This window comes from Podarcis vaucheri, assembly GCF_965113315.1.
Source record: "Podarcis vaucheri genome assembly, chromosome: 4".
NCBI classification, from domain to species: Eukaryota; Metazoa; Chordata; class Lepidosauria; order Squamata; family Lacertidae; genus Podarcis; species Podarcis vaucheri.
The window spans coordinates 7,838,955-7,866,472 of record NC_138762.1 but is presented as its reverse complement, the minus strand read 5'-3'; the positions used below and the strand labels follow the sequence as shown (position 1 = coordinate 7,866,472).

Genomic DNA, 27,518 nt, shown 5'->3' with positions numbered 1-27,518 from the left:
TTTCCGCCACAGTGGTACCTATTCATCTACTTGCACCAGCATGCTTTCGAACTGCTAGGTTGGCAGGAGCTGGGACAGAGCAACGGGAGCTCACTCCGTTGCGGGGATTCGAACCGCTGGTCTTCCGATTGGCAAGCCCAAGAGGCTCAGTGGTTTAGACCACAGTGCCACCCCTGTCCAATCACAGAGTGGTACAGGTTCTGGGGCACCTATACCCCCCTGGTGCCCCTCCAGATGTTTTGGACCACAACTCCCATCAGCTCCAGCCTGCATGTTGCTGATGGGCGAGAAAGATGAGCCCAGCTGTCATGTGACTGCTTCCTCCATCCAAAGGAAAGGGTCAACAGCAGGCTCAGCAGCTCAAAAGCCCCTTCTGAAATCCCTGGCTGCCCTGCGATAGGTGAGGAATTCCAGCTGGCTTTTAAATTATATGTGTATTTGTACTTCTGAACATGATAGAGAGAGTTCTTGGACGACTTCATCCTTAAGTATTCGGTTGCATGGAAAAACCTTCAAAGCTCAATGAATATGCTTTAGCCAAGCGGTAGTATCACAAGTTCAGACACAAAAACATCTCTTCAGCAAGATTTTTTTATTTATTAAAAAAAGATGTTTAGCAGAAGACCGCATCTTTATTTAACATTTTGCTTTTTTTGCCCCAACATAAACATCTGAGCACACAAAGGAGGAAGGGGAAAGTGTTATTTTATTGGGAAAGAGTTAAAAAAAAAAAAGATTGGCAAAAAATGGACTAAGGCTTTCCAGCAGAGGCCTCCTATTTCATATTAAAAAATAACCAACGCTAACCCAAGGATGTGAAGCCTTACTCAGCTGTTGGCCTGAACTCCTTAAGAGTAGTCTCACTCAACATTGTGCCCTCCATGTTTTGGGCTGTCACTCTCTCACCAGAACACCCCTGCTGCTTGTGTCTGGGGAGAGTTAATAGTCAAATTCATCCGGAGGGCACCAGGTTGGGGAAGGAATGGTCGCAGGCGAGGATGCTGCCAAACCCACCTTCCCAAGCGTAGGGGAAAGCTGGGATGAGAAGGCCAAGCAGGCTTGTCTGTCAGGAAGGTCAGCAGCCTGCAGGCCTGGGCTAAGGACTGAATGCACTTCATTACAAAATCAGCAACTACAAGAACACCATGTTGAACGTGAAACCCCCAAGGACGCCAGCCAGAGGGGCAGGCCGGTTCGTGCATCTGCAACAGCCGCGAACGGATTCCGATTGTTCAAATAATGGATTTCAGAAGCCAGGCTAGTTTCAGTCGGGGCTTGGGGAGGTTGAGAAACCTCCATGGCTAAGCCTCAAAATAAAAATATCATTTCTGTAATACGGGGTTTGAATAATGAACCCCTTTTGTTTTTCCTTTGGCCTGGGCACCATCTATAATAGGCAAATGACTTTTTTTAAACGTCACCAGCAGCTCTACCTGCTACTCTATTTTGGTTGTGGTTTAGTGAGTGGCTGTGGAAGACCGCCCACTCCACCGCTAGACCTGAACCAAACCAGAATGGAGTTCTTGCCCTCTCTTAATGTTTCATTGAACGGATCTGTCCAAACTGCAGAATTGTGAGAAGAATGGCCGGTCTCCATCCCTGCTCCTTTCCTTTCATTCTAACTTTTAAAAAAAAAGAGTTGGATCTTCCGAAACAGGGTTGCTCGTCATTTGGTTCCTCATTAAGAAGTGGTTTCTCCATTAAAGTGGGGGGGGGGGGGACACCCTGCTTGGCAGTTGATCAAGGAAGCCAACCAGTCAGAGACCCCAACCCACCTTGTTTATGCTAAAATTGATGCAAACCCCATGCAAGGCAGCAGCTACAGGCGGTCTTTGGTTGGGCTCCCCTTCCGAATGACAGGAGGAAGACGAGAAGGGCAAAAGGTTATTTGGGCAAAAGCCCCATACAAACAGATGGAGGAAAGAGGGCAGTCCGGGCTGGTTCTGAATTGTTTCTCATTTCCAGTGTTTATCATAACAGAGGCAGCCTGCGTCAAGAGTCACGGCCAGAATACTCTTTTCGACATTTCTAAAGCTGCCATTGCTTCTCCCGCCTTTCACAGCGTTTGGTTGAGACAAGGAAAAAGACCCACCAACGTTCTTAAGCTATCGCTGCCCTTCCGCATAGCTACAAGAGCAGGCAACTGTGCGAAGGGCCCGCGAGATTTCCCTTCCAAATAGCTGCCTGGCCGCAGAGAAACCTTGAAGACTCCATCAAGCTCTCTGAAGGCACCACTGTGAAGAGGAAAGGGTTGGAGGTGGGACAGCGATAGCTGGTGGGGATCACATTTCGTTGACCTGAGCCAGTGGGAGAGCCAGCCGACCTGCAGGGCTTGCCGCAGGACGGGGCGGCTAAAAGAAACAATTGGCCTTTGCATATAGAGATATATATTTAACAGGCCCGCACAAAGCAAATTAATCTGATTCTCGAACAGCGACTCTGTTGCCTCTAGTGGCTGCTTTCTAAGCAGCTTTGGCACCGAAAGGTTCCCACGTGTGGCAAGTCTCGTTTCCCGGTTCCGGAGAAAGCCCACTTACACGGTAAGTATTTGTGCCTCAAAAAGGGTGGCGGCCTCCTCTGACACAGCTTCTGCAAACCAGGCAGCGTCTGGAGCTCATTTCTTCTGGAAGAAGCCCATGATGGAAGCCTGCTTGTTGGCCTTCGTGGCTCTCTTTGCGCCTCTCTTCTCCTCCTTGGGCTCTTTCTTGGCAGCCCCGGCAGGCGGCTTGCGAGCCGCAGAGGGCTTGGAGCGGAAGTCGCCTTCGCTGTCTGTGCAGGACTCGCTCTCGTAAGCCTTTTCGGTCACTGGAAACAAAAGGGCGGCGTGAACCGGTTGCACCACTGGAAAGTCCCTGATTCTTGCAGCCTCTGGGCTACCCAACAGTCTCTTAAAACTGCCCCAGATCAACCCCACAATTCTGAAGGCCATCATACGAGGCAAGCAAGGCACAGACTCCTGATTGCTGCCCAACCCAATTTCCATCTTTCCTTCACCATTCTTCTCCTGCAGAACTATATTCCTGGGCCTGCTGGCCTTTCCTCACCCTTAGACTGAATCCATATACAGTGGTACCTTGGGATGTGAACGGGATCCGTTCTGGAGCCCCGTTCGCATCCAGAAGGAAATGTAACTAGTGATGGCATGTCTGCACACGCACGTGCCGCTTCCTGCCGCTTCTGCGCATGCGCGTTACGTGATTTTGAGCGTCTGTGCATGCGCAAGCGGTGAAACCAGGAAGTAACGCACTCCGTTACTTCTGGGTTGCCGTGGAGCGCAACTCAAACGCGTTCAACATGAAGCATATTCAACCCGAGGTATGACTGTAGTATGAAACCCCTGACGCAAGCCATAATAGCTTGGCTCCCAACAGGAACCCAAAGTTAAACATGGGAGGAGTGGGAAATCTCTCTGGATTGGACACCTAGAAATCCTCTACATACCTACGACCCAAATGCCCCTCATCCCAACCCCTGACAGATGTGCATATACAAATACAAACATTCTGGAAGTTCGGCAAAGGCAACATTCAGATCTCTGACTTGAACGTATGGCTAGGGCCTCTTCTCCCACCCAAACAATTCTCACCACGATTCCGTTCCATTCTTTTTTTGCTACACCAGACCGTCTGCCAAGAACACACCAGAGGTGCGGGTAGCAATGAACCGGGCCGGATCTGGACTGCAAATCGGTAATGTCAGCATTCCACAGAGGACTATTTATTCCAAGTGGTGAAGGAAAGCTTCCCACTCTTGACATGTTTAGAAAAGACTGAAGTTAAAGAGTAAAACCCACACTTTCTTTGGAAGGGGAGGCGGGGCCCATCTTTGTTACTGCAAGCTCTGGGTGCATCCTTTCGGAGGGGTGGGGGACGGGGGGGGGAAGGTTGGCTGAGGATAGACAGAAAAGAAAGAGCCTGTTTCTTCAGAGGCGCCTGAAGTGGAGGCCAGAACACTTGGCCAAACTTGAAAAGTCAGATCCTTAATCCATTTCTAACTTGACAAATCCCAGGCTAGAGGTTTGCATGACGAATGTGCACCAAGGGTTTCTCATCAACACACGGACAGACTTCCCCACTTTCCTCCAGGCTCCCAAGGCCCCCCACTTGCAACGGTTCTTGAGAAAGGGGTCCTACACAAAATGACAGTGCGTCCCGAGCTTGGCAGGGTAACTTAGGATGCTATGCAAATTGCACCGCACCTGTTAATACAGAGCCCAAAGGGATTTGCCCTCCCGTATCCAACAGAGGCTCACTGTTTTTGCTACTGTTTACGTTACTTAACCGATCAGTTAAAACGAACACAGTTCATTGGCTAATCCCAGGACAGCCCCACAGCTAAGCCTCACCTATGCAGCCTTCCTCATCCACAAACGTTTTGGACTTCAGCACTCGCTTCCGCTTCCGTTTTTTCTCTCCTGCCGATGCCTGAAAAAGAGGACAGTGCAGACTGTGAAGATGGTGTGCAGTGAACGTTGCGACAAACAGCACCTACTTTTTTGCCCCTGTCTAGTGGCTGGCCAGGGACCAGGGGAGGGGCTCAATGTGCTACCAATGGAAGAGGCCATTCCTCCGGTCGGAAAGCAGGGAAGATTTCAATGTTTTACTGTGTTTGATGTTTTGATTTGTTGGAAGCCGCCCAGAGTGAATTGAGCAACCCAGTCCGAGGGGCGGCATATAATAAATTATTATTATTATTATCCTCATCATCAATCATTATTCTCACAATGGCTGCCCAGAGGCCTCTGGGAAACCCACGAGCAGGACCTGACTGCAACAGCACCCTCCCCACTTGTAATTCCCTCTGCCTCCAAAAGCGGAGAGGTGTATTTTACAAGTTGGATCTATTTACTCAGAAATAAGCACCCCTAAAAAGAAAAAAAGAAATTTCAGTTCAGCTTTTAAAATCAAAGTGCGTAGCTGGGGGAAGTTGGATGGCGTTTTATAACAACCAGAATACATCCAATTTCTTCATTCACCCCACTTTGAAGAGAGAAGTTTGCTGAATTGATTCTGAAGTGAAACCTTTTGGGCTTTTGGAGATGTTAACAGACTCTGACAATAACGCAAATAGGTTTTGTCTCTCTGCCAAATTTTGGGTTTTCAGCCAAGCGTTAAGAGCAAAGTGGCATCTGCTTGTGATTGCATGACTGGGTCGGATCATTTGTAACGGAGGCTGTGGCCACGAAGAATTCACTTCTCACTAAGCCCATCGGTCACAAAGAAGGCAAGGAAAGCAATTACAGCTGAACTGAGAATCACTCATCTTGCACTACATTCCCAATTCTGCCACTTTGGGCCAGTGATCTAGTATATGAGAAGCAACAGCTTGAGACACATTTATATATATATTTTTAAGCAAGATTAAGAAGCAAATGAAGCTTCTACTGAGACCTTAGAAATGTAGTTTAGACCAAGGCAAGACTTCCTCCTTAATTTCTTCTGCCTCCAACCCCACAAGAAGGGACGCGGGTGGCGCTGTGGGTTAAACCACAGAGCCTAGGACTTGCCAATCAGAAGGTCAACGGTTCGAATCCCCGCAATGGGGTGAGCTCCCATTGCTCGGTCCCTTCTCCTGCCAACCTAGCAGTTCGAAAGCACGTCAAAGTGAAGTAGATAAACAGGTACTGCTCCGGCGGGAAGGAAAACGGCGTTTCCATGCGCTGCTCTGGTTTGCCAGAAGTGGCTTAGTCATACTGGCCACATGACCTGGAAGCTGTACGCCGGCTCCCTCGGCCCGTAAAGCGAGATGAGCGTCGCAACCCCAGAGTTGGCCACGACGCGACCTAACGGTCAGGGGTCCCTTTACCTTTTTTTTACCAACCCCACAAAAACTCACCCCACTCCATAAAATTACGTAAGCCAAGCAAGCGAAGGACGTTTGTATAAAAGACAACCCCATGTTCAGAATGTGGGGTTTCCCACTGTCTGAAACATGCCTGCAAAACCAGTCTTTACCTCCACGGGCAGAGGATCAGGCTCTGGGTTTGGGTCTGGCTCAGGAGAAAGGTCTTTCACTTCAGGAGTTACAGGTGATTCCGGGACATCTGCAGGGGAAAAGAGGAGTTAAGTTGCAGTTTTGGAACCATGGCCCAATGAGAGATTGCAGCATTATTGTGTCATTCTACAGTGGTGCCTCGCAAGACGAAAAGAATCCGTTCTGTGATTCTCTTCGTCTAGCGGTTTTTTCGTCTTGCGAAGCAAGCCCATTGACGGATTAGCGGATTAGCGCTATTAGCGGCTTATCTGCTGATCGGATCAGCTGATAAGCGGCTTAGCGGCTTAGAAAAAGGGGGGGGGGAAACCAGCAGGAACTCGCAAGACACTGTCATCTTGCGAAGCAAGCCCATAGGAAATTCGTTTTGCGAAGCACCTCCAAAACGGAAAACTCTTTTGTCTAGCGAGTTTTCCGCCTTGTGAGGCATTCATCTTGCGGGGCATCACTGTATTCATTTATTTTCCTACCTTTGCATTTTACCTTGCTTCCATCACAGAACCCAAGGACTGGTAGCAGCCTCGTGTGCCTCCACATGGCACACTGGATATTTATGACTGCTTGTCTAGTTCAAGCCAGGGCAAACCTGCCTCATTTCTAAATCAGCCACTGAAATGCGTATTTGAGGCCTGATCTTCATAAGCGCCCCTGATGCCTGCTTGGAAAATGAAGCAGTGAGGCACCTTTCAAAAGCAAAAGTGTACACGCTCCATTTTGGTCAGCCAATATAGGTTCTTAAATGTGTTTGATTCTTTGGGCGAGAGGGTACAGAGACGTGTGGTAGGATGGACTCAAAAGCAACTTTTATAACAGACCCCTTGGAAAAACTCATGTTGTAGCCCAACACTCCTGTAAATTCACACATTTAAGATGTTTTCTGCCACAAGCACCCATAAAAACTTATCCTTCAGTACTGAAAGCTCTGATTTGAGATTTTGCAGGAGATCCCTGACACTGCGTTATATGAGCTGGATCATAAGAAGACAAATTCCTAAAGGCTCCCAGAAATACTCCGCTTTCCCTTGTGATATACCCACTACAGCTCAGGCCTGCTGTGCCATTAGATAACTTCTTGGCAGCTTGACTATCTAACCAGTCCTTGCACCAGACCATCCTCAGTTTACCGGAATGCAAAACCTATCAAAAGTGTGTTCCTCTTGAACCATACCCATGAATGCAGTTTAATGTATGAAACTGGAAGCATCGACACTAGCTTTGGGGAAATGCATCTCTAATGGCTGGTAAAGGTAAAGGTACCCCTGACCATTAGGTCCAGTCGTGACCGACTCTGGGGTTGCGGCGCTCATCTCGCTTTATTGGCCGAGGGAGCCAGCGTACAGCTTCTGGGTCATGCGGCCAGCATGACTAAGCCGCTTCTGGCGAACCAGAGCAGCGCACGCAAACGCCATTTACCTTCCCGCTGGAGCGGTACCTATTTATCTACTTGCACTTTGACTTGCTTTCGAACTGCTAGGTTGGCAGGAGCAGGGACCGAGCAACGGGAGCTCACTCCGTCGCGGGGAATTGAACCGCCAACCTTCTGATCGGCAAGTCCTAGGCTCTGTGGTTTAACCCACAGTGCCACCCGCGTCCCTTCTAATGGCTGGAGGTGGCTTTAAAAAAACCCTGATACAATCAAGCAGTCTAAAAACCACATCAATACAGAGGTTACTAACCTCTCCTCAATTCCACAAGACGCTTTCAAAAATGTTTTGGTCCTCAGATCCTTTCCTGACCTGACTAAACCCTGGGCATTTCGCGTTGAGCGCTCTGTGCTATTTGGGTTCAGCTACGGCAGCAAGTTACAATCTCTTGTGGTTCTGCCAAAGAGAATGGCGAAAGCCATTGATGATCACGAGGCAGATTTCATTTCAATCCTCCCCTGAGCTGACAGGAATGCGGAAACTGCGTTAGCAGCGGCAACTGTATCATTCAACCCCCCACTGCGTCACCCTGACTAGTTAAAAGGTTGTGAGGGAGCCTTGCTGAGTTCAAGGAGAACAACTGCCACGGGGAGCCTCTCTCAGGGGAAGCAAGCAGAGAAGGGACTTGCCCTGCTAACCTGCTTGCTTAATAGAAACAACGGAAATGTTGGACAGAACACCTGCCAAGCTTCCCTTTCAACCCACTTTTGGCTGGCGGCAGCTCTGTGCTCATAACGTAGTTGTGACTTGTATTTTTTTGGACATGAAACCAGCCCAGCTTATTAGGTCAATACCAGGAATGCTGCGTCTGGGCCAGACATCAGGCCAAGTGACCTTTCGCAGGTTGAGCTGGGCTGAGATCTACTGGTGGACGGCTTCCAACCATGGAATAATGAATTGCGTTCTATTGTCAGGGGAGGAGTGGAAACATGAGCAGTGAGGTAGATGGCAGCGAATGGGGCATCGCACAAAAATACACACCTCAAGATGTTCAACCAGATCAAGCAACGGCAGCAGCCAAGGTGTGCTGTCCTCGTACTGATGAGGACTGATGCAGCAACCAAGAGGTTCCTTTAAGGGCTTAAATCCCAAATTCTCGCGGTTATCAGATTGTGAGAATAAATGCAGTTGGGGTCGAGGTGAAAAATCCGGTTCACCCCTCCAGCAAGACCCTTTGTAACTTGCAAGGTGCTACTGAAAAAGTCCAGCCTGTCCACCAGGTGCTCATATGCCTGAACTAGAAAAGGTGACAAGGCACCATTTGTACCTTGATGTTGGTATACAAATACTAAACGGCAGCAGCAAAGGTTACGATGACCATCTCCACCATGCGGCCTTTAAGGCAGAGGAACAGCTTTAACTGTGTATTCCCAGCCTTCCTGGGACAAACCAACACAGTATCTGGTTTTGTTTTCTTCTGTGATGCTGCTAATTACACTTTAACTGTGGCCTCCCAAGTTCTTCTGCTGCCTGGCTTGCTGGGTGCCTGTTGTGTTCAGAGTGCAGGTTCAGAGTGAGGTTACAGGGAACCAGGCAGAGGGCCTTCTTGGTAGTGGCGCCTGCCCTGTGGAACGCCCTCCCAGCAGATGTTGAGGCAATAAACAACTATTTTACTTTTAAAAGACAACTGAAGGCGGCCCTGTTTAGGGAAGTTTTTAATGTCTGATGCTGTACTGTTTTTAATACAGTGGTGCCCCGCAAGACGAATGCCTCGCAAGACGGAAAACTCGCTAGACGAAAGAGTTTTCTGTTTTGGAGGTGCTTCACAAAACAAATCTCCTATGGGCTTACTTCGCAAGACGAAAAGGTCTTGCGAGTTCCTGCGGTTTTTTTTCCCCTCCCCCCTTTTTCTAAGCTGCTAAGCCGCTTATCAGCTGATCCGATAAGCTGATAAGGCGCTAAAAGCCGCTAATAGCGCTAATCCTCTAATCCGTCAATGGGCTTGCTTCGCAAGACAAAAAAACCGCTAGATGAAGAGAATCACAGAACGGATTCTTTTCGTCTTGCGAGGCACCACTGTATTCAGTTGGAAGCCGCCCACAGCAGCTGGGGTAACCCAGCCAGATGGGCAGGGTATAAATAAACTATCATCATCATCATCATTATTGCTACTCCCACTACATCTGGTTCCCAACTTATGATACAGTAATTTACTACAGACAGCAGCCCTGTATTTGCCCAAATGGGAACACGGAAGTCCTTTTTACAGGTGAGCATCCTGGAGACGTAGAATCCTAGAATCCTAGAGTTGGAAGAGACCACAAGGGCCATCGAGTCCAACCCCCTGCCAAGCAGGAAACACCATCAGAGCACTCCTGACATATGGTTGTCAAGCCTCTGCTTAAAGACCTCCAAAGTAGGAGACGTATCCATTGTCTTGGCAGCCTGGCTTTCAGTGCCCTCACTGTGACCATTTTAGAAACAATTTTGAATCCTACGACTCTCCGCAAAACAAACCCCGGCTTATTCAATGAGACAAGGCAGCTGCGGTGAGTTACGAGAGCCTTGCTAGATCCTGCTCCTCCCAGAAGACAGAACAAAAGCTTTGGGGAGACTCGTGGCAGCAGGCTCTTGCCAAGAAACAGAACTCAGCTCCAAGAGGGAGCCAACTAGTCTCACTCTGCAAAAAATGTCTTTTAAAAAATCTTACCTTTCTTTTAAAAAATCGCCTAGCAAGCTGCTGGCCCAGAGGGCTGCGGAGATGCATTTGAAAGAGTGACTGCTGATACCTGCAGAAGGTGTCAGTATTTGGGGCGGGAGCTACTGTGCTATGCTTGTCTTCCTGCCTCTCCTGACTTGTTTTTTAATTACTTCCTGCCTTTCATTTGGGACACTGTCTTCCACACACAGTTCCTGCTGCCCTTTGCTTACCTATTATCAAGGTTATGCTAAAAAGAAAAACGATCCAAGTTTCTTGCAAAAGAAATATCATGGATTCCATTGAGAAAGTGAAATATGGATATTTGTGTATCTTTCATAACAAAGGGTTGTCTCCAAAATTAGCCATACTCAAAAGCAGATCCACTTATATTTGTGGTTACGACTTAAATCCATTCCTTTCAATAGCTCTACTCAAGAGCAGAACTTAGTTGGTTACAACAGACTTCTTATTGCCACAACCTCTCTGTTGCCACTGTATCAGAGAGAGGCCTCAGGCTTTGATTAACAAAGCAGATTTAATTTCTGCAGAAATTAAGCCTGCTTTGTTAATCACATATTGCATATATTTGATTTTTATTTTCTGCGGCATCTTCTTTTCATGAGCTGCGTTTTATTGGAAGCTCTTTGTTTCATTTGAAACCAGTATGATGGGGAAGAATTCTGCAATTCAAAAATAAATAAAACACCTGCAAAGAGGTGATCTCTTTTCAGCACAGAAGTCTGCATTTCCCTAGTGGTAAGACGAAGGGTCGCATGCCTGGGCAGAAAGAACAACCATTTATAGCAAAGACATAAGGAGAAAGAGAAGCCTTGTCAGATGGGACTTTGCACTTATCCAGGGCAGATGCTTAGCACTGCTGTACCCACTTGCTTCCAAGAAGACCAGGATCTCCTAGAGATACTGGCTTCAATGTAAGTGCAATCTCATCAAACCTCCACCCCCCCCCCATCTTCCATTTACCCTCGTCTTCACTGCTGTCGGGTTGAGGCTGTTTGATCCGACGCCTCTTTCTCTTCAGGCTCTCAACCTCTTTCTCCTCCTCATCTGACATCTCCAGCCTCTTTGTTCTGCAAACAAATAAGGCTCGTCACCTCAAATGTATTTGGGGGTGTGGAACAGGCGGAAAGAGAACAACTTCTCCAAACGCAAAACTCGCGACTGCTAATCTGGAGCAAAGAACGACAGCAGCAGGCTATTGTTCCTCTTCTACCACCTATAATTAAAGACGGCTGCATACGCTGAACTCTAAGAGGAAGAAGTGAGCTGAAAAGATGCTCCCAGGGTCATGTATGTTCTGCAATCAAAAAGGAACAGAACGATCCGAGGTAGTGATTCTGTCCGGAGGAAGACAAGTGCAGGCCAAACAGCAGTCCAGATATCAGGAACCACAATCACCTGTGTGCAGATATGTATGCCATGCCATTAACAGCGCTCAAGAAGCCTGATTAAGAAAGGAAACACAGGAGCCGTTGGTTTCCTAGCAATCAGAAAAGGTAAAGGTAAAGGACTCCTGACAGTTAAGTCCAGTCGCGGACGACTCTGGGGTTGCAGCGCTCATCTCACTTTACAGGCCGAGGGAACCGGCGTACAGCTTCTGGGTCATGTGGCCAGCATGACTAAGCCGCTTCTGGTGCAATGGAACATTGAAACCAGAGCAGTGCACTGAAAAGTTGTTTACCTTCCCGCCAGAGCGATACCTATTTATCTACTTGCACTTTTTGGCGTGCTTCCGAACTGCTAGGTTGGCAGGAGCTGGGACAGAGCAACGGGAGCTCACCCCATCACGGGAATTCAAACCGCCGACCTTCCGATCGGCAAGCCCAAGAGGTTCAGTGGTTTAGACCTCAGTGTCACCATGGTAACTACCAGCCAGCACCCTCTGACTTGAGGCCAACAAAACAATGTGTTATTAAAAAAAGCATCGACCACCAGCCCACCCAAGATCCCCCAAAACGAATCAACTTGTTCTGAACCCTTGGACAGGGCACGTAAAAGTCAATGACACCTCAGATGCAAAATGCCACGTTACGAAAGCGACTGCAGAGCTGTGAAAGCTAATATCCCCCAGACCTGGGATCTCATCCTGCCTCAGGGGGTCTAAACAAGTTCGTCCCCAAAGCACAGTTTTTACAAGAAATCACGTCCCAAACGGCCAATCAATACTCTTTTAGTGGAGTCGCTATGAGGTAGTGTCTCAGATGTCTGGAGTGGCTTTGAAATACATTTTAGCATGATCATATTTTTACTAGTGGGGAAAAAATTAATTAAATGGCTTCTTTCAGCACTGATGGGAAGGTGCCAGCGAGCTAGCGCTGGTGGCAGAGACAACTCTGGGCATCATTTTCTCCAGGACTCTGGGACTAAAAACAAGGCAGCTAGTTAGAATCAGCTGACTGGCTAAAGGTCAAGCGAGGAGGGGGCCTCCACAACAGGAAACTGCCCACACCAGGCTGCAGACAAATGTTTGAGCTAAAATTAAAAGTCAGCACAGAAGGATTCCAGTCCAGAATTCTGCTATTATATGATTCTGGTGAAGCAGCTATTCCTGTCATCCTGTGATATATTTCTACAGTGGTGCCCCACAAGACGAATGCCTCGCAAGACGAAAAACTCGCTAGACGAAAGGGTTTTTCGGTTTTGCGTTGCTTCGCTAGACGAATTTCCTTATGGGCTTGCTTCGCAAGACGAAAACATCTTGCGCTTTTTTCTTAAAGCCGCTTGAAGAGGCGCAGTTGCAACGGACCGTGCTTCGCAAGACGAAAAACATCGCAAGACGAAAAGACTCGCGGAACGAATTATTTTCGTCTTGCGAGGCACCACTGTATTAGGCACCAAGCTAAAGTATACAAGTGCATTATGGGGTTTGTGCATGCATGCATGCATGCGTTTTTCTTGTCTTGCTCTGTCTTTCAACCACCTGTTCCTTTCTGCGCCCCCCCCCCCTTACAATGCTCCCCACCTGCACCTCAGTCCTTCCAGACACTCTATACACATACAAATCTAGCGCTGAAGAGAAGTATCTGAGCTCCAGAAACTCACAGAAGCCTGCAATATTGGTAAAAAAAATTCTGGACACAAATTTAGGTTTAGCAGTCACAGAATATCTAGCAGCTTTTGCTCTGCTGCTCTCAAAATTTGAATCAGAGAAGTGATGACAATTGCAGCTAATTTAAAGCTGAATCACCGGACTGTTTGTGTTATTTGTGTAATACTCAAGTAATACTGCAATACCGCAATGTGTGTGCACATTTTACTTGAGTGGTTTTTAAAAGGAAAAATTAGGATGGGAAACAGCAACGAGCCCCAGCTTTAATACTGACGTCATTTGCAACCCTGCCTCCGGTTTCTGAGCATTTAGAAGTGCAATCAGTCTGGAAGAAAGTCAATGGAGTTCAAGACTTCTTATGCAATTCAGTGCTTGACTCGGCCTTTTAAAAATCTGTGTGCCTGCTTCCTCCCCTTCCAGGCACTCCGTTACAGTACAATGAACTTCTGCAGATGAATGAGCCAAGCTGGCCATTTATACCCCCAAAGCCTTAGACAACCAAAAACTTAAATGGGGAGGGCTACCTTTTTTTGTCCTTCAGCTGTCCTCTTGCAGGATCAGCTTTCTTGCTGGGTTTCTCACGTTCTGGTGCACCCGGAAGCGATTTGGGTTCCACTGGGGACTTGGCTGCAGCTTTCTCTTCCTTTCGCTGTTCGGGCTCAGGACTTGCTTTGCCTGCATTTGTCACAAGGGAAAGCAGGAAGGCTGCAGTTTACCAGTTTGCTCCCTATGGTAGGATCTGGCTACAACAAGGGGCTCCACTCTCACAAAAGGTGGGGAAGGAATAGAAGTATGTTGCAAAGCTACAAAAGAAAATCTGGGCAGATGCTACTGGAGCAGTGTAATAAATCACACACAATACAGCAGTCCTAAGCGTACTCAGGCCTGGTCTGCATGTACAGCAGGATTTATTTATTTTTAAGTAGACTTATTTGTCGCTTTTTTTCAACAAAATAATTCAAAGTGATTTACAACAACAAAGCCAATGCAATTCTGGGCTGCATCAATAGGAGTATAGCATCTAGATCAAGGGAAGTAATAGTGCCACTGTATTCTGCTCTGGTCAGACCTCACCTGGAGTACTGTGTCCAGTTCTGGGCACCACAGTTCAAGAAGGACACTGACAAACTGGAACGTGTCCAGAGGAGGGCAACCAAAATGGTCAAAGGCCTGGAAACAATGCCTTATGAGGAACGGCTAAGGGAGCTGGGCATGTTTAGCCTGGAGAAGAGGAGGTTAAGGGGTGATATGATAGCCATGTTCAAATATATAAAAGGATGTCACATAGAGGAGGGAGAAAGGTTGTTTTCTGCTGCTCCAGAGAAGCGGACACGGAGCAATGGATCCAAACTACAAGAAAGAAGATTCCACCTAAACATTAGGAAGAACTTCCTGACAGTAAGAGCTGTTCGACAGTGGAATTTGCTGCCAAGGAGTGTGGTGGAGTCTCCTACTTTGGAGGTCTTTAAGCAGAGGCTTGACAACCATATGTCAGGAGTGCTCTGATGGTGTTTCCTGCTTGGCAGGGGGTTGGACTCGATGGCCCTTGTGGTCTCTTCCAACTCTATGATTCTATGATTCTAAATCAGTAACACACACATTGAAACCAGCATAAAACTGAAACAAGAGAAAAATATAAAACTCATTCATATTTTTTAAAGGTAGGACTAAAAAAAACCTACCCACAGATAACTAAAAGCCACAGGCCTGAGGAAATTAAATCTTTTTGCCTGGTGCCTAAAGATAAGTAATGAAGGCACCAAGTGAGCCTCTGGGTAGAGCACAAGTGAGAAGCCAACACTGGAAAGGCCTCTTCTCGTGTTGCCACCCTCCAGACCTTCAGTGGAGGAGCCAAAAAATGGCAGCACCTGTGCCATGGAAATCCCTGCCTATTGACATTGTGCTGGCATCCTCAACAAGCCTGCTGAAAACGTTTTGTTTCAGCAAGCCTTTGCTACCTATATTTCCCCGCTGAACTCCTTAAGATTTGCAAATGAAGAGACATGCTTAGGAACAAATTGCTAGTTTATCCTTTATCTAGCTATAATAAGCCCTTTGGAGCCAAGGATTTGAATGTAAATGCTGTAAGCTGTATTTAGCCCTTGACAATGGGGCAGGCAACAAGCAGGAGCTCGACAATCCTTACCCAGAGCAGCTTTTCCAAAGAAGTTGTTCAGCAGATTTCCTTTAGCAGGTGCCTTGCTACTTGCTGTGGAGGCCTGGAAGGAATGAACATATTCAAAGCGAACTGTCTTTGTTCTCCCTTTCATGCCTTTGTGTCCAAAGCTGCACTTTACGGTGCAGCCCTGAGATGAAGTTTGGGGGGGGGGGAGTGTAAAAAGGTAAAGGTAAAGGGACCCCTGACTGTTAAGTCCAGTCACGGACGACTCTGGGGTTGCGGCGCTCATCTCGCTTAATTGGCCGAGGGAGCCGGCGTACAGCTTCCAGGTCATGTGGCCAGCATGACTAAGCCGCTTCTGGTGAACCAGAGCAGTGCACGGAAATGCCGTTTACCTTCCAGCCAGAGCGGTACCTATTTATCTACTTGCACTTTGACGTGCTTTAGAACTGCTAGGTTGGCAGGAGCCAGGACCGAGCAACAGGAGCTCACCCCGTCGCGGGGATTCGAACCGCCAACCTTCTGATCGGCAAGTCCTAGGCTCTGTGGTTTAACCCACAGCGTCCTGGGGGGGGGGTAGCTAATGACAAAGGGTGCCAAAGCCTGGAAACTTACACTTGGCAACTCTTTAGCTTCCACTTTGGTCTCTTTTGGGGTCTCCTGGGACTTGGTGGAAGACTTGGCCGCAAACATTCCCATAATGCCCTTGGCCTGCTGGGAGGTCTGCTTTGAAGAAGCGCTTGGGGCATGGCCGTTGACCACAGGAGTAGCAGCTTTATCCATGCGATGAGGTGGCTGGTGATCCACCTGGGCCAGGGTTTCAACGCGAGACATTTCAGCGGCTGTCCTAGCAACTGCAGCAGCACAGTGAATAGCACTAAACCTGGGTAGCAGGAGGGGGAAAACTTCAGTTAGCACGACTTGGAAGTTTTATCATTTGACGTCCATGCCAAAAACTCTCAAAGAGCCTTGGGATAAAGGTGTTTCCTGAGAAAACAATTCCTGCTTCATTTCTCATGCATTCCTTAAACATGTGCGACAACGTTATGTCATACTGACCAATAAGATGGGAGTAGAGTAAGAAAGGTTTCTGTTCCTTTTTATACAAATGTATTTTAAACTTGTCCTAAGAGTCATTTCCCAAGCACAGCAGTGTGGACAGGAAGCAAGGGAATCTCTTTTCACTGAAGAGAACTGGCCAGAAGAACAAAATTATTTTCGTGCCAACTTGGGGGAAAGGCAGGATATAAATATATGAAATACTCCCTGCCTATTGAGATCCAAGTACAGTGGTGCCCCGCAAGACGAATGCCTCGCAAGACGGAAAACTCGCTAGAGGAAAGGGTTTTCCATTTTTTGAGCTGCTTTGCAAGACGAATTTCCCTATGGGCTTGTATCGCAAGACGAAAAACAAAAACGTCTTGCAAGTTTGTTTCCTTTTTCTTAACACCGTTAATACAGTTGCGACTTTTGAAGACTTTGGTGATTTTTGAAGCTTTTCCAAAACTTCTTTTAAACTTTTAAAACTTTTTTTGGGGGGGGGGTTGGATTTTGGGTTGGGGTGTTTGGAATTCAAGGACTTGGTGTTGGGGAGGGGTTTGCAAGAATCTGGAAGCTTGTGTGGTTTTTTTCTGCATTTTTATGATTTTCTGTGACCATTGGGCCACTGCTGTTTTTTTTAAAAAAATCTGGATTTGAATTTCTGTGTGGTGGGCGGCTGGGGGAACAGTTGAGGAGGGGGTTATTCAGCAAGAAACAAAGAGTGGAAGAGGAGCCTTCTTCGAGTGGTCCCCCAGAGTCTTAGAAAATGTACTGTACACTTTGTTGATTTTTAAATGTTTTTCTGTCATGTTTAGAAACTTAATTTATTGTTCCTTCAATTTTTGAAATGCTCTTTACAGTATGTGTGACTTTAAAGAGCACTTAATAAACTCTTGTTGTACCAAATTTGGCTTTGTTTGGACTTTTTTTGACCATAGGAACACATTAATTGAATTTCAATGCATTCCTATGGGATTTCGTGCTTCACAAGGCGAAAAATTCGCTAGACGAAAAAACTCGCGGAACGAATTAATTTCGTCTTGCGAGGCACCACTGTAGTGCCTTCACTGTACTCTTTTTGCACCTGCTAAAAACACTCCTGTTTAGACAAGTTTACTCAGCTGCTTAGAAAGTTGAGGTGATTTTAACCTGTTTTAGTATTTTAGCTTCTGCATGCCTTAAAGTAGGGTTGTAAATTTTTCTTGATTTTACTGTTCATCTTTTGTAAACATCTTTGAGATTTTTTTACAATTAAGATACATTCAGTTTTTATGAATTAAATAAATAATAATCACTCAGTCAATCCAAGTGAAGCAATACTGTATTGGCCTGAATATAAGCCGCACCTTTAAAATTCAAGGGGGGGAAAAGAAAAAAAGACAATACCCAAATATAAGCCACTCCCTTAATATTCTGCAGGCACTCACACCCGTTCCATTTTACTGTATGTCTGTTTCAGCAGCGATATCGTAAAAAAGTCAATTTTTGCAAGGTCACAAATTTAAGCTGCACTTTTAACTTTTCACGGTTGGAATTAGGAAAAAAAAGTGTGGCTTATATTCGGGCCAATACGGTAAATGAGAACATAGCAATTAAACTTGAACGGACTGTCAGAAAGGAAAAGTTTGGAACACTTTGCATGTTGCCGACTCTGAATTGAAAAGTAGGCAAAAGAAAAACCAGCAGTGTGAGGGGGGGAGAAACAGCTCAAAACTTTTCCTAGCAGAGTGGGAGAAACCACAAGAAGGTACCCTCTGGGATGGGTTTTGGAGATGGCTTACAGCCTGAGCACAATCTACAATGATGGCAAGATAAAAGGTGGGCTTATCTGGATGACCAGCAGATCAGTTACCAAGACAGAACTCACTTGCTGCAGTTCTGCAGGTTTGCTTTGATGACATCGTAATCCGTGTTATAGAGCGGACTGCTGTCCTTGAGCATGGCTTTTTGGACGCTGTAGACGTGCACGCTGGCAATGGTGGACAGCTTCGACTTCATTGCTGAAAAGGAAGACAGGTCTGTGAAATGGAAAGGACCTTATAAAAAGCAACCGTTTTGCAGTGGCATGGTTCGCAACTCAACAAGCGATCTGGGAGTGCACCGGGCTGCTGGGAGGCCACACTTGTATGCTCAGATGAAGCTTGTGCAAACTGGTGCCTCCATATACAATGGCAATATGTGTATGATCATGGCACAAAACTGGGGGAAATATTGGGAGGGGATAACTCTTAAAATCGAGACTGGACACCCAACAAACGAACCGATCCCAGGACACCTTAAAAGACTCTCATCAGAAGCCTGCGTTGCTCCTTGCCAGTTTCACTCAGTACCTAAAGCGGCTATTCCGAAACTATCATGCTCTTGGCAGCTGAACGTTTGGCTGTCAAGAGACTCACAATGTAAGACTGTCTACCATACAGCTGAATTATGGCTACAAAAGCGTTTGTAGTCAAAATGTCTAGCCCACATGCCTCTCCCCTGGGAAGGAGAAACATTAGCCCTGCGATAACAATCTGAGGGCTTGCAGCCCAAGCGCTTCTGCCAAGGCTGGATCAGGTCACACGAAGCAGAGTTTGGTCGAAACAGAAGTTTGGAGGAATGTCTGCCTCACCTCTACAGTAGATGGCTGTAATCTCAGATGCTTTCGCTTCTGCATCACACTTCCCCCCCAACCCCATGCGGACAACTGGCTGAGGTTGCACAATTTTTGAAGCACAGACTTGCAACCAGAGGCACGTTGATTCTGGCCAGAATTGTTGCCTGGGATGGGATCTTTATCTATGGTGTCGCGCTGGATCTCAGAGGCTGTCTAAGTGCTTCTGGAGCAGAGTGCAAGACTGGGAACAGATCAACTTTTCCAAGCTCAGGGCGAGGGCTGGGACTAGTACGCATTGCACCACGCTTCTGAAGCTCTAACTGCCTGTGTTTGGAGATGGGGCAGGATTCTCCCCGCAGTCACGCTGTGCTTCAGAAGTGCTGCATGTGCCTGCAAAGCACAGCACAGCACAAAGCAGTCAAGCCTGGCTCTCCACCCAAGCTTGGGTCTGGTACCTGTCATAGTCCTCAAAGCAGGGAGGGATATTGTCCTGACCGCAACTGAAAAATAGCATGTGCTCAAACCAGGAAGAGGAGACTTCCAAGGAGAGTGCTTCAGGACAACTCATTCAGGCAACACCTGATCATCTGTCTCCTCGTTTGACCTCAGGGACTGCAGCAACTGGAGCACCAAAATTGTTGGGCAGTTGTTTGAGATTCTGGTCCTTGAATACTGTTTGTGTTGCCTGAGCAGGGAAAGTGGAGCCCGTCAAGAGGGAAAGGCAGGAGGGGACAGGAAGCATGACAACTCCCCCTGAGAAAGGTCAGACAACACAGAGGTTTAACTGGATGAAAGGAAAAGTAGAACAGGGTAGGGGAAAGTTGACACGTAGGCAATGTCCCCTTAAGAATGAAAAAGGACTGAGCATTCAGAAGTTAGAGTTTAAACCAGGTATGTGGATTGTTAATATTCAGCCTAAGTTCTATTCTGCATTAAAGGGGTTTGTGCTCTTTTAAGTTATTTCCCTCAAGTCTTTGGGGTACAGTAGTTTATGGTTCACGCGATGCAAGTGGTGCTGTGGGTTAAACCACAGAGCCTAGGACTTGCCGATCAGAAGGTCAGCGGTTCGAATCCCCGCAACGGGTGAGCTCCCATTGCTCGGTCCCTGCTCCTGCCAACCTAGCAGTTTGAAAGCACGTCAAAGTGCAAGTAGATAAATAGGTACCGCTCCGGTGGGAAGGTAAACGGTGTTTTGGTGTGCTGCTCTGGTTCGCCAGAAGCGGCTTAGTCATGCTGGCCACATGACCCGGAAGCTGGACGCCAGCTCCCTCGGCCAATAAAGCGAGATGAGCGCCGCAACCCCAGAATCGGCCACAACTGGACCTAATGGTCAGGGGTCCCTTTACCTTTAGTTAATGGTTAAGTATATAAGGCAAGACATGCCGAGCCTCTCCAGAGGTAAGCTTCATCCCACCTCTTTGTTATAATTGACTTCCAACAGGTACAAGCTCCCTTAACCCTCTCACGTTTCAGCCAACCAATCTCCACGCCAAGAGCAATCAGAGGGCCAGTGGGGGAAAGTGGCTATTTGCATTATTTTCTGGCCCACTCCCTCACCTGCATGCAAACTGCCTTAGACAGAGTAGGAAGACTGGTCCCCCGGGCTCAGTATTTTCTATACTGGCTGGCAGAGACTCTCCAGGTTTCCAGACAGGGGTCTAAAAACCAGCCCTATCTGGAGGTGCCTGGGGACTGCCCTACAACTAGGCTACAGTTCTTCCCCCAGATACAAAGTGCATAAATACAAAGCTAGATATGGGAGCATGCTGCTGCAGACACCTTTCCAAAGGTATGTGAAGTCCTATGTAGCTTTGTCTATTTTCTCTTCATCACTCTCACACCATAGTTGCATTAAGTATTCCAAACCAATGTTAAATGCTGTGTTTTCCGTTCCTCACTCTAGAGGCATTATGACAACACAGAGGTGAGTTGGCAACAAATGTGGGAACATCCTTAGAAAATAGCATGGAAGCAAGGTGTTCCAGACAAACCAGCAACACTACCCAAACTCATAAATTTGCAAACGGAAAAAAGGGATGTTAGGATTATTTACAAAGACAGAGCAAGCTTCTTTGGAAGCACAGCTCTCAATGGACCTACCTTCCAGCTTCTCTTCTTTCACTACTGCAACCTTGTGGCACTGTAAAGAAATGGCAACTTATTAAAGAAGCAAAATATAAAATAATATAATTGGAAGGGGCCACAAGGGCCATCTAGTCCAACCCCCTGTAATGCAGAAATATTTCACCCAGCGTGGGGTTCAAACTCATGACCCTGAGATCTTTGTCCTAGCTAGTAAAGCAATATTCTGATCCTTACCATATTTAACCTGCAACAAAATCTGCTAGATCTCAGTAAAACTCATTTTTAAGAACGCAACTTAGGGCTGCAGCCTCAGTCTTGTCCCCCAACTTCTAGCTTAAGTATTTCAAAAGGACTTGTGTGAATTTCTCTTGTTGTGTGAATAATAAACTCTGGTTTCCCTTGCCCACCATTGTAGTACTAGGCAGTGATCCTACTGGGGGTGGGGCTGCCCTCTCATAGAGCATGCCAGACCAAATAGCCAAAAAGCTTTCAGCAAAATAATATGTATTATTATTAACTATCCACCATTCACCCTATGGTCCCAGGGTGGGTTACAACATACTGCAAAATGTATTGTACGAAACAATTAAAATAATCAGTTATAAATCATCACAGACAACAGTATCAGCTCAACACCTCCCACAACCTTGAAAAGCCTTTATTTCAAACACCCAATGCTCAGGAATGTCCCTTTCGCAGCACATTAGTGCCCTCTGCTGGACCAAGCTCATTACTACAAGAAAGTTGCCATTTCATTTACCGTATTTTTCGTCCCATAGGACGCTCCGTCCCATAGGACGCACCTAGTTTTTTTTGGGGGGGGGGAAATAAAGGGGGGAAAATTTCCTTTATTCCTGACCACTGGTCCTGTTAGGTAGGGATGATGGGAGTTGTAGTCCCAAAACAGCTGGAGGGCCGAGTTTGGAGATGCCTGATGTGGAGGGCACTGTGTTGGGTTACTCCTCCTGCAGAGACATGACAGCGTTTGTACTTTTTCTGCATGGAACGCTGCTCTAGAATGTATGGGAAAGTAGCACACTCAACACACTGAGCAAAGTTGGTTGGAAGTGCAAATATTTTTAGTCACTTTGGTTTTCACCCAAACACTTAATGCTTCAGTAAGACACCATTTCAGTAATTGTTACTGACTACAGAAGCAATGTGCGTTTTCTTTAGCCCGTTGTCCTAACAATGGAGTGTGCCTCCGGGGGTGAGGTCAAACAGCTGCATTAGCAGCACTGAGGTGACCTCCGCGGGGCGCAAGCCTGGGTTGTGTGTACGGAGGTCCTAGGCCTCCCAGACGACTAGGCACACACACACACCCCCTCATTGATGGGGTCCAAAGAAAAACAGAGCAATATGTTTGGCACCCGCTTGGCTGCAGAAGTCCCTGGAAGGAAGTGCACAAGGTGCCATCCAACCATCTTAGGGACTCCACTGCAGATTTGTGTAGGGTTTGTTCCTTGGCTTTTTCTTCTCCCAAAGATATCCCAGAAGGCAGTGGATGTTTAGGATCAGAGTCTTCCTTCTCCTGGTTGGGCTACCTTCCCAGGTTGATAAGCCCCGTCTGCTCTGTTTCCCTTTATATATACTTTATTTATTTATTTTATTAACATATAAAACACATACATATACACTTACACAATACACGTACACAACACACTACCTAATTTTCATAACATAAAACATACCTACATTACTCTATATAATAACTACCTATACCATACATTCTACACTATACTATACATTACTCTATATAATACCTACCTATACTATACCAGAGCCTGTCATGAATGGACCTAATGGTCAGGAGTCCCTTTACCTTTATACTATACATATCAACATACCTACACACCTACCCACTAAGTGACTTGACTTCCAGCCATTCTTGTTACTATTTTTCCAACTAGTTTAAATGGATTTCATTATTTCTTTAATCTCTTCTTTTATCTTAACTTTACTCTCCTTTCGCTCTAATCATTTTCTGGATTCACTCAGTATCTTTCAGAAATTCTACTTTTTCCACATAAATTCTGATGGATTCCTTAAAGATAGCCCACTCCTTATTCACTTTTTGTACCATATCTCCTCTTATCCTCCCTGTTACTTCGGCAATATGGAAGTATTCCATCATTTTAGATAACCAGTCTGTTTTAGTTGGGACACTGCTGCTTTTCCAATTTTTGGCAATCAATAACCTTGCCGCCATAGTTGCATATATAAATATTGGTCTGACTGTTCTTTTTATTTCCTCTGACATGATACCTAGGAGAAAGGATTCTGGTTTCTTTTCCAAATGAAAATCCAAACAGAAAGCTCTGTTTCCCTTTGTAACCCACTGAACTCCACTGCATTTGTACTTGTAATGGAAGAAGCTGTGCACTCACTGTGTGTCCATTCTGAACGAGGTTTCCGGCCACTAAATAGGTGACATGCAACTGGGCTCCCAAATTCTCCTTCCGCTTTCGTTCCACATAGTCATACAACATCCTGTGCAAATGAGGGCAAGGGACAGAGACACTAAAATGAAGATTAATCCCTTACGTTCCTTGATAAAGTTATTATTAGTGAATGCAGACCACACACCTTGGAGGTGGCCTGGTGGGTCAAGAGTCCAACAAATAATTATTCTACTCAATCTTTTTTAAAAAAATCCCACAGAGAATTTTTTAGCCTTAAGAGGAGAACTGAAGCTACAGTTGAGAAGACTTGCTCCTCTTTTTATCAATATATCAATACTTACTGTTTAGCTTGGTTGACGTGAACACCTAGTGTATAGCTTAGCCATTTGTATGTTACCTGCAATGGAGAACAATCCAATCTCAACATGCAACAAGTGCCAGCAGCCCCCCAAAAAACTGCCAACCATCATTACTGCAATCGCCCATAGAGAGCCAAGGTCGTAATTTCTGTGCCAATTTCTTTTAACCCACTGCCATTAGGTTAAAGGTAGGATATACTGTATTTTTCGCTCTACAGTGGTGCCTCGCAAGACGAAAAGAATCCGTTCTGAGAGTCTCTTCGTCTAGCGGTTTTTTCGTCTTGCGAAGCAAGCCCATTGACGGATTAGCGGATTAGCGGCTTTTAGCGGCTTAGAAAAAGGGGGGGAAACCCGCAGGAACTCGCAAGACATTTTCATCTTGCAAAGCAAACCCATAGGAGATTCGTTTTGCGAAGCACCTCCAAAACGGAAAACTCTTTCGTCTAGCGAGTTTTCCGTCTTGCGAGGCATTCGTCTTGCGGGGCACCACTGTATAAGAAACATTTTCCCGTCCTAAAAAGTAAGGGGAAATGTGTGTGCGCCTTATGGAGCGAATGCAGGCTGCGCAGCTATCCCAGAAGCTAGAACAGCGAGAGGGATCGCTGCGCAACGATCCCTCCCCCTGTTCTAGCTTCTGGCTTAGCCGTGCGAAGCCTCTTCAGGACAGCGGGGATCTTTCACGAAAGAAGTATGGCAGACGAAATTAATGGACTATGCAGAATTGGACAAAACGACAGGAAGGATTTGAAACCTGCGGGACCAGAGATTTACAGGAGATTGGAAGAAGTATATGAACTATTTGAAGAGCAACTGTCATCAACAAATTACGCTAGAAGTTTTGTAAGGAGAAATATATGATGTGTTACAAAGTAGAAAAAGATAAGAGATATTGGTTATGAGTTTGAAATGTAATAGGGAAGATAAGAAATGCATACTGAGAGATTAGATGGGGAAATTATCAGACAAGACTGGTGGAAGTCAAAAATTTGCATAGGATGTAAAAAGTATGTTTAATTACGGTTGAAAATGATATGTTAAAAAAACTAATAAAAATTATATATAAAAATAATAATAAAAATATTCTGTGAGTTCGGGGGTCCCCCCCCGCTCCGCCCAATCCCCCTCCCTTCCCCCCCAACAGCCCCCTCCTCCCGCCCCTCCCCCTCTGAAGCACCTGCGAGCCCCCCCCCCGCTTTCGCACCCCTCCCCCCACTCACGACTCTGTTCTGGTCCGTGACGAACTCGTCGATGTTCTCCAGGTACAGCTCGTCCTCCATGGCCGGCCGGGTCGGCAGCGCCAACTTAGGCCCCACTCGCCCACTTCCCCCTCACAGGCGCCGAGCGGAGACGAAGGAAACCGCCACTGCCGCCGCCGCCGCCGCCATGGCAACCCGAGGCCTCCCTAGAAAGAGCGCGCTACGGCGGCCGCGCGGGGACACACTCTCTCTTTCTCGCGCGCGTTACGGAAGCCGCACTGGGCCAAAGGCAGCTGAGGCGGCTCCAATTCCCGCGCGTTTCGGCCGCTCTCCCGGGGGCTGACGGGAGTTGTAGTCCAGAAGGTTCCAGGGAGGGCGCCAGGTCTCTGGGGAAGGTGGCCGTCGTTGTATCGAGGTTGTGGCGTCTTGCTGGCGTAGATTTTTGCCCCCGCCAGGGCAGGCCATAATGCCTTCCCAAGAGGTTTGCTGCTTTGCCACTAGTAATTCAGCCGCTGGTAATTCAGAGGTAGACTGCCTCGGGACATGGAGGCTCCATTCGGCAGCTCTTATAAGCAAGGAAGCCCCATGGCCATTTCCTCCACAGTATGCAGCCCGTGCTATGTGCTGAGAACGGCCCTGTGATCTGCAGGTGAAGGGCGGCATACAAAATAATAATAATAATATTAATAATAATAATATGTGGAGCGCCATCCCTGCCTCTCTGACATCTGATTATGCAACTTTCCAAAGACATCTGAAGGCAGCCCTGTATAGGGAAACTTTTAGTTTATTATGCTTGGCTGTTTTTATATTACCGTATTTTTCGCTCTATAACACGCACCAGACCATAACACGCACGTAGTTTTTAGAGGAGGAAAACAAGAAAAAAAATATTCTAAACGAAATAGTGGATATATGATTTTTGTGGTTCATGCTGTGGCCACAGACATGTGATCTGACGGTGAGTTTGGAGTAGGCCAATGCAAAAATCCTGAGGATCCATGTGGATCCATGCTTTGTAACCACGGAGGAGGGAAGGAAGGGGAACCATGGATCCTCTGCTCACGACTGCAGCAGATCCCCCCCCCCCCGCCACCCGCAGGCATTCGCTCCATAACACGCACAGACATTTCCCCTTACTTTCTAGGAGGAAAAAAGTGAGTGTTATGGTGCAAAAAATACGGTATGTTGGAAGCTGCCCAGAGTGGCTGGGCAACCCAGTCAGATGGGTGGGGTATAAGTCGTACCTTGGTTGTCAAACACCTTGGTATTCATATATATATATATATATAATAATAATAAAAAGTCCAGTAGCACCTTCAGAAGAAGTGTGCATGCACACGAAAACTCATACCAAGAACAAACTTAGTTGGTCTCTAAGGTTCGAATCCCCGCGGCGGGGTGCGCTCCCGCTGCTCGGTCCCAGCGCCTGCCCACCTAGCAGTTCGAAAGCACCCCCGGGGGCAAGTAGATAAATAGGTACCGCTTACCAGCGGGAAGGTAAACGGCGTTCCGTGTGCGGCTCTGGCTCGCCAGAGCAGCGTTGTCACGCTGGCCACGTGACCCGGAAGTGTCTTCGGACAGCGCTGGCCCCCGGCCAATAGATGTGAGATGGGCGCACAAACCCCAGAGTCTGTCAAGACTGGCCCGTTCGGGCAGGGGTACCTTTACCTTTAAGGTGCTACTGGACATTTTATTTATTTATGTATTGTTCCGCCTGGCCTTTGGCTTAGAGTCAATTTGATTTGATTCCCTCCCCCTCTTTCTTTCTTTTTTCTTTCTCCTCCTCTGAAGAGGCTGCATCTTAATGTTTTAATGCTGTGTTTTAATCTTGTTTTTTAAGTTGTATTTTAATCAACTTGTTTTTATTATTGGTTGTTAGCCACCCTGAGCCCGGTCTTGGCTGGGGAGGGTGGGGTATAAATAAAAAAGGATGTGTAACGGCAGCGGCCAGAATAATCTATGCACAAAGGTGGAAGGACGAAAGGAGACTGGCAGAATAAGTGAATAGAATATGCGGAGCTAGCAATGTTGACTGTAAATATAAGAAATCAGGATGAGTCTGAGGAGTGGGAATAAAATGGAGAATACTTAAATAATTATAGTAGCCAGATAAATTCCCAAGTAGGACAAGATATATGAGCAGCAGTTAAAAACGGGGGTTGTTAAAAACAACCAGAGGGGTAGTAATTAAGGAACTGCAGCTCAATGAGGATTAAATATGAACCCATGGAGGGATGTGTGGGGAAGTAAAAGAATGTAGGACAAATGATTATAAAGTGGATGTATCGAACTATGGAAAATGCATAATTTTATTTATTTATTTTTTAAAGGATGTACGATTGGAAAAGTTTCAGAAAACGGCCCAGTGTGCTGGGCGGAGCAGTCATCCATTCTGATTTCTCTGTGGGAGTGTTTGCACATCTTCCTGTTAATCTTTCGTTCGACCCATACTTTTCAGTGTGCTTCCCTGCTACTTTCCAGACAGCAAAAAAAAGGCACCTTAAAAAAAAGTTTATTTGTTGTGCTAGAGTGCTTTAATCCACTTTAAATGTGCAAATCTAGAGTGCCGCCATGCACCCGAGTCTGTCCTGCAA

At 46.7% G+C, this 27,518-nt stretch overlaps 1 protein-coding gene across 1 annotated transcript; it reads right to left on the bottom strand.

Moving 5' to 3' along the window:
- Positions 1-577: 577 nt before the first annotated feature.
- POLD3 (DNA polymerase delta 3, accessory subunit) lies at positions 578-25,151 on the bottom strand. The gene is made up of 12 exons (XM_082219422.1): positions 24,943-25,151; positions 23,708-23,763; positions 23,352-23,454; positions 20,980-21,019; positions 18,151-18,283; positions 15,858-16,125; positions 15,270-15,342; positions 13,648-13,798; positions 11,038-11,144; positions 5,955-6,043; positions 4,346-4,424; positions 578-2,805 (listed from the first exon to the last, which is right to left on the bottom strand). The coding sequence occupies exons 1-12, from the start codon at positions 25,000-25,002 to the stop codon at positions 2,615-2,617; spliced, it is 1,350 nt and encodes a 449-aa protein (XP_082075548.1). The 5' UTR covers positions 25,003-25,151; the 3' UTR covers positions 578-2,614.
- Between the last annotated feature and the right edge of the window lie 2,367 nt (positions 25,152-27,518).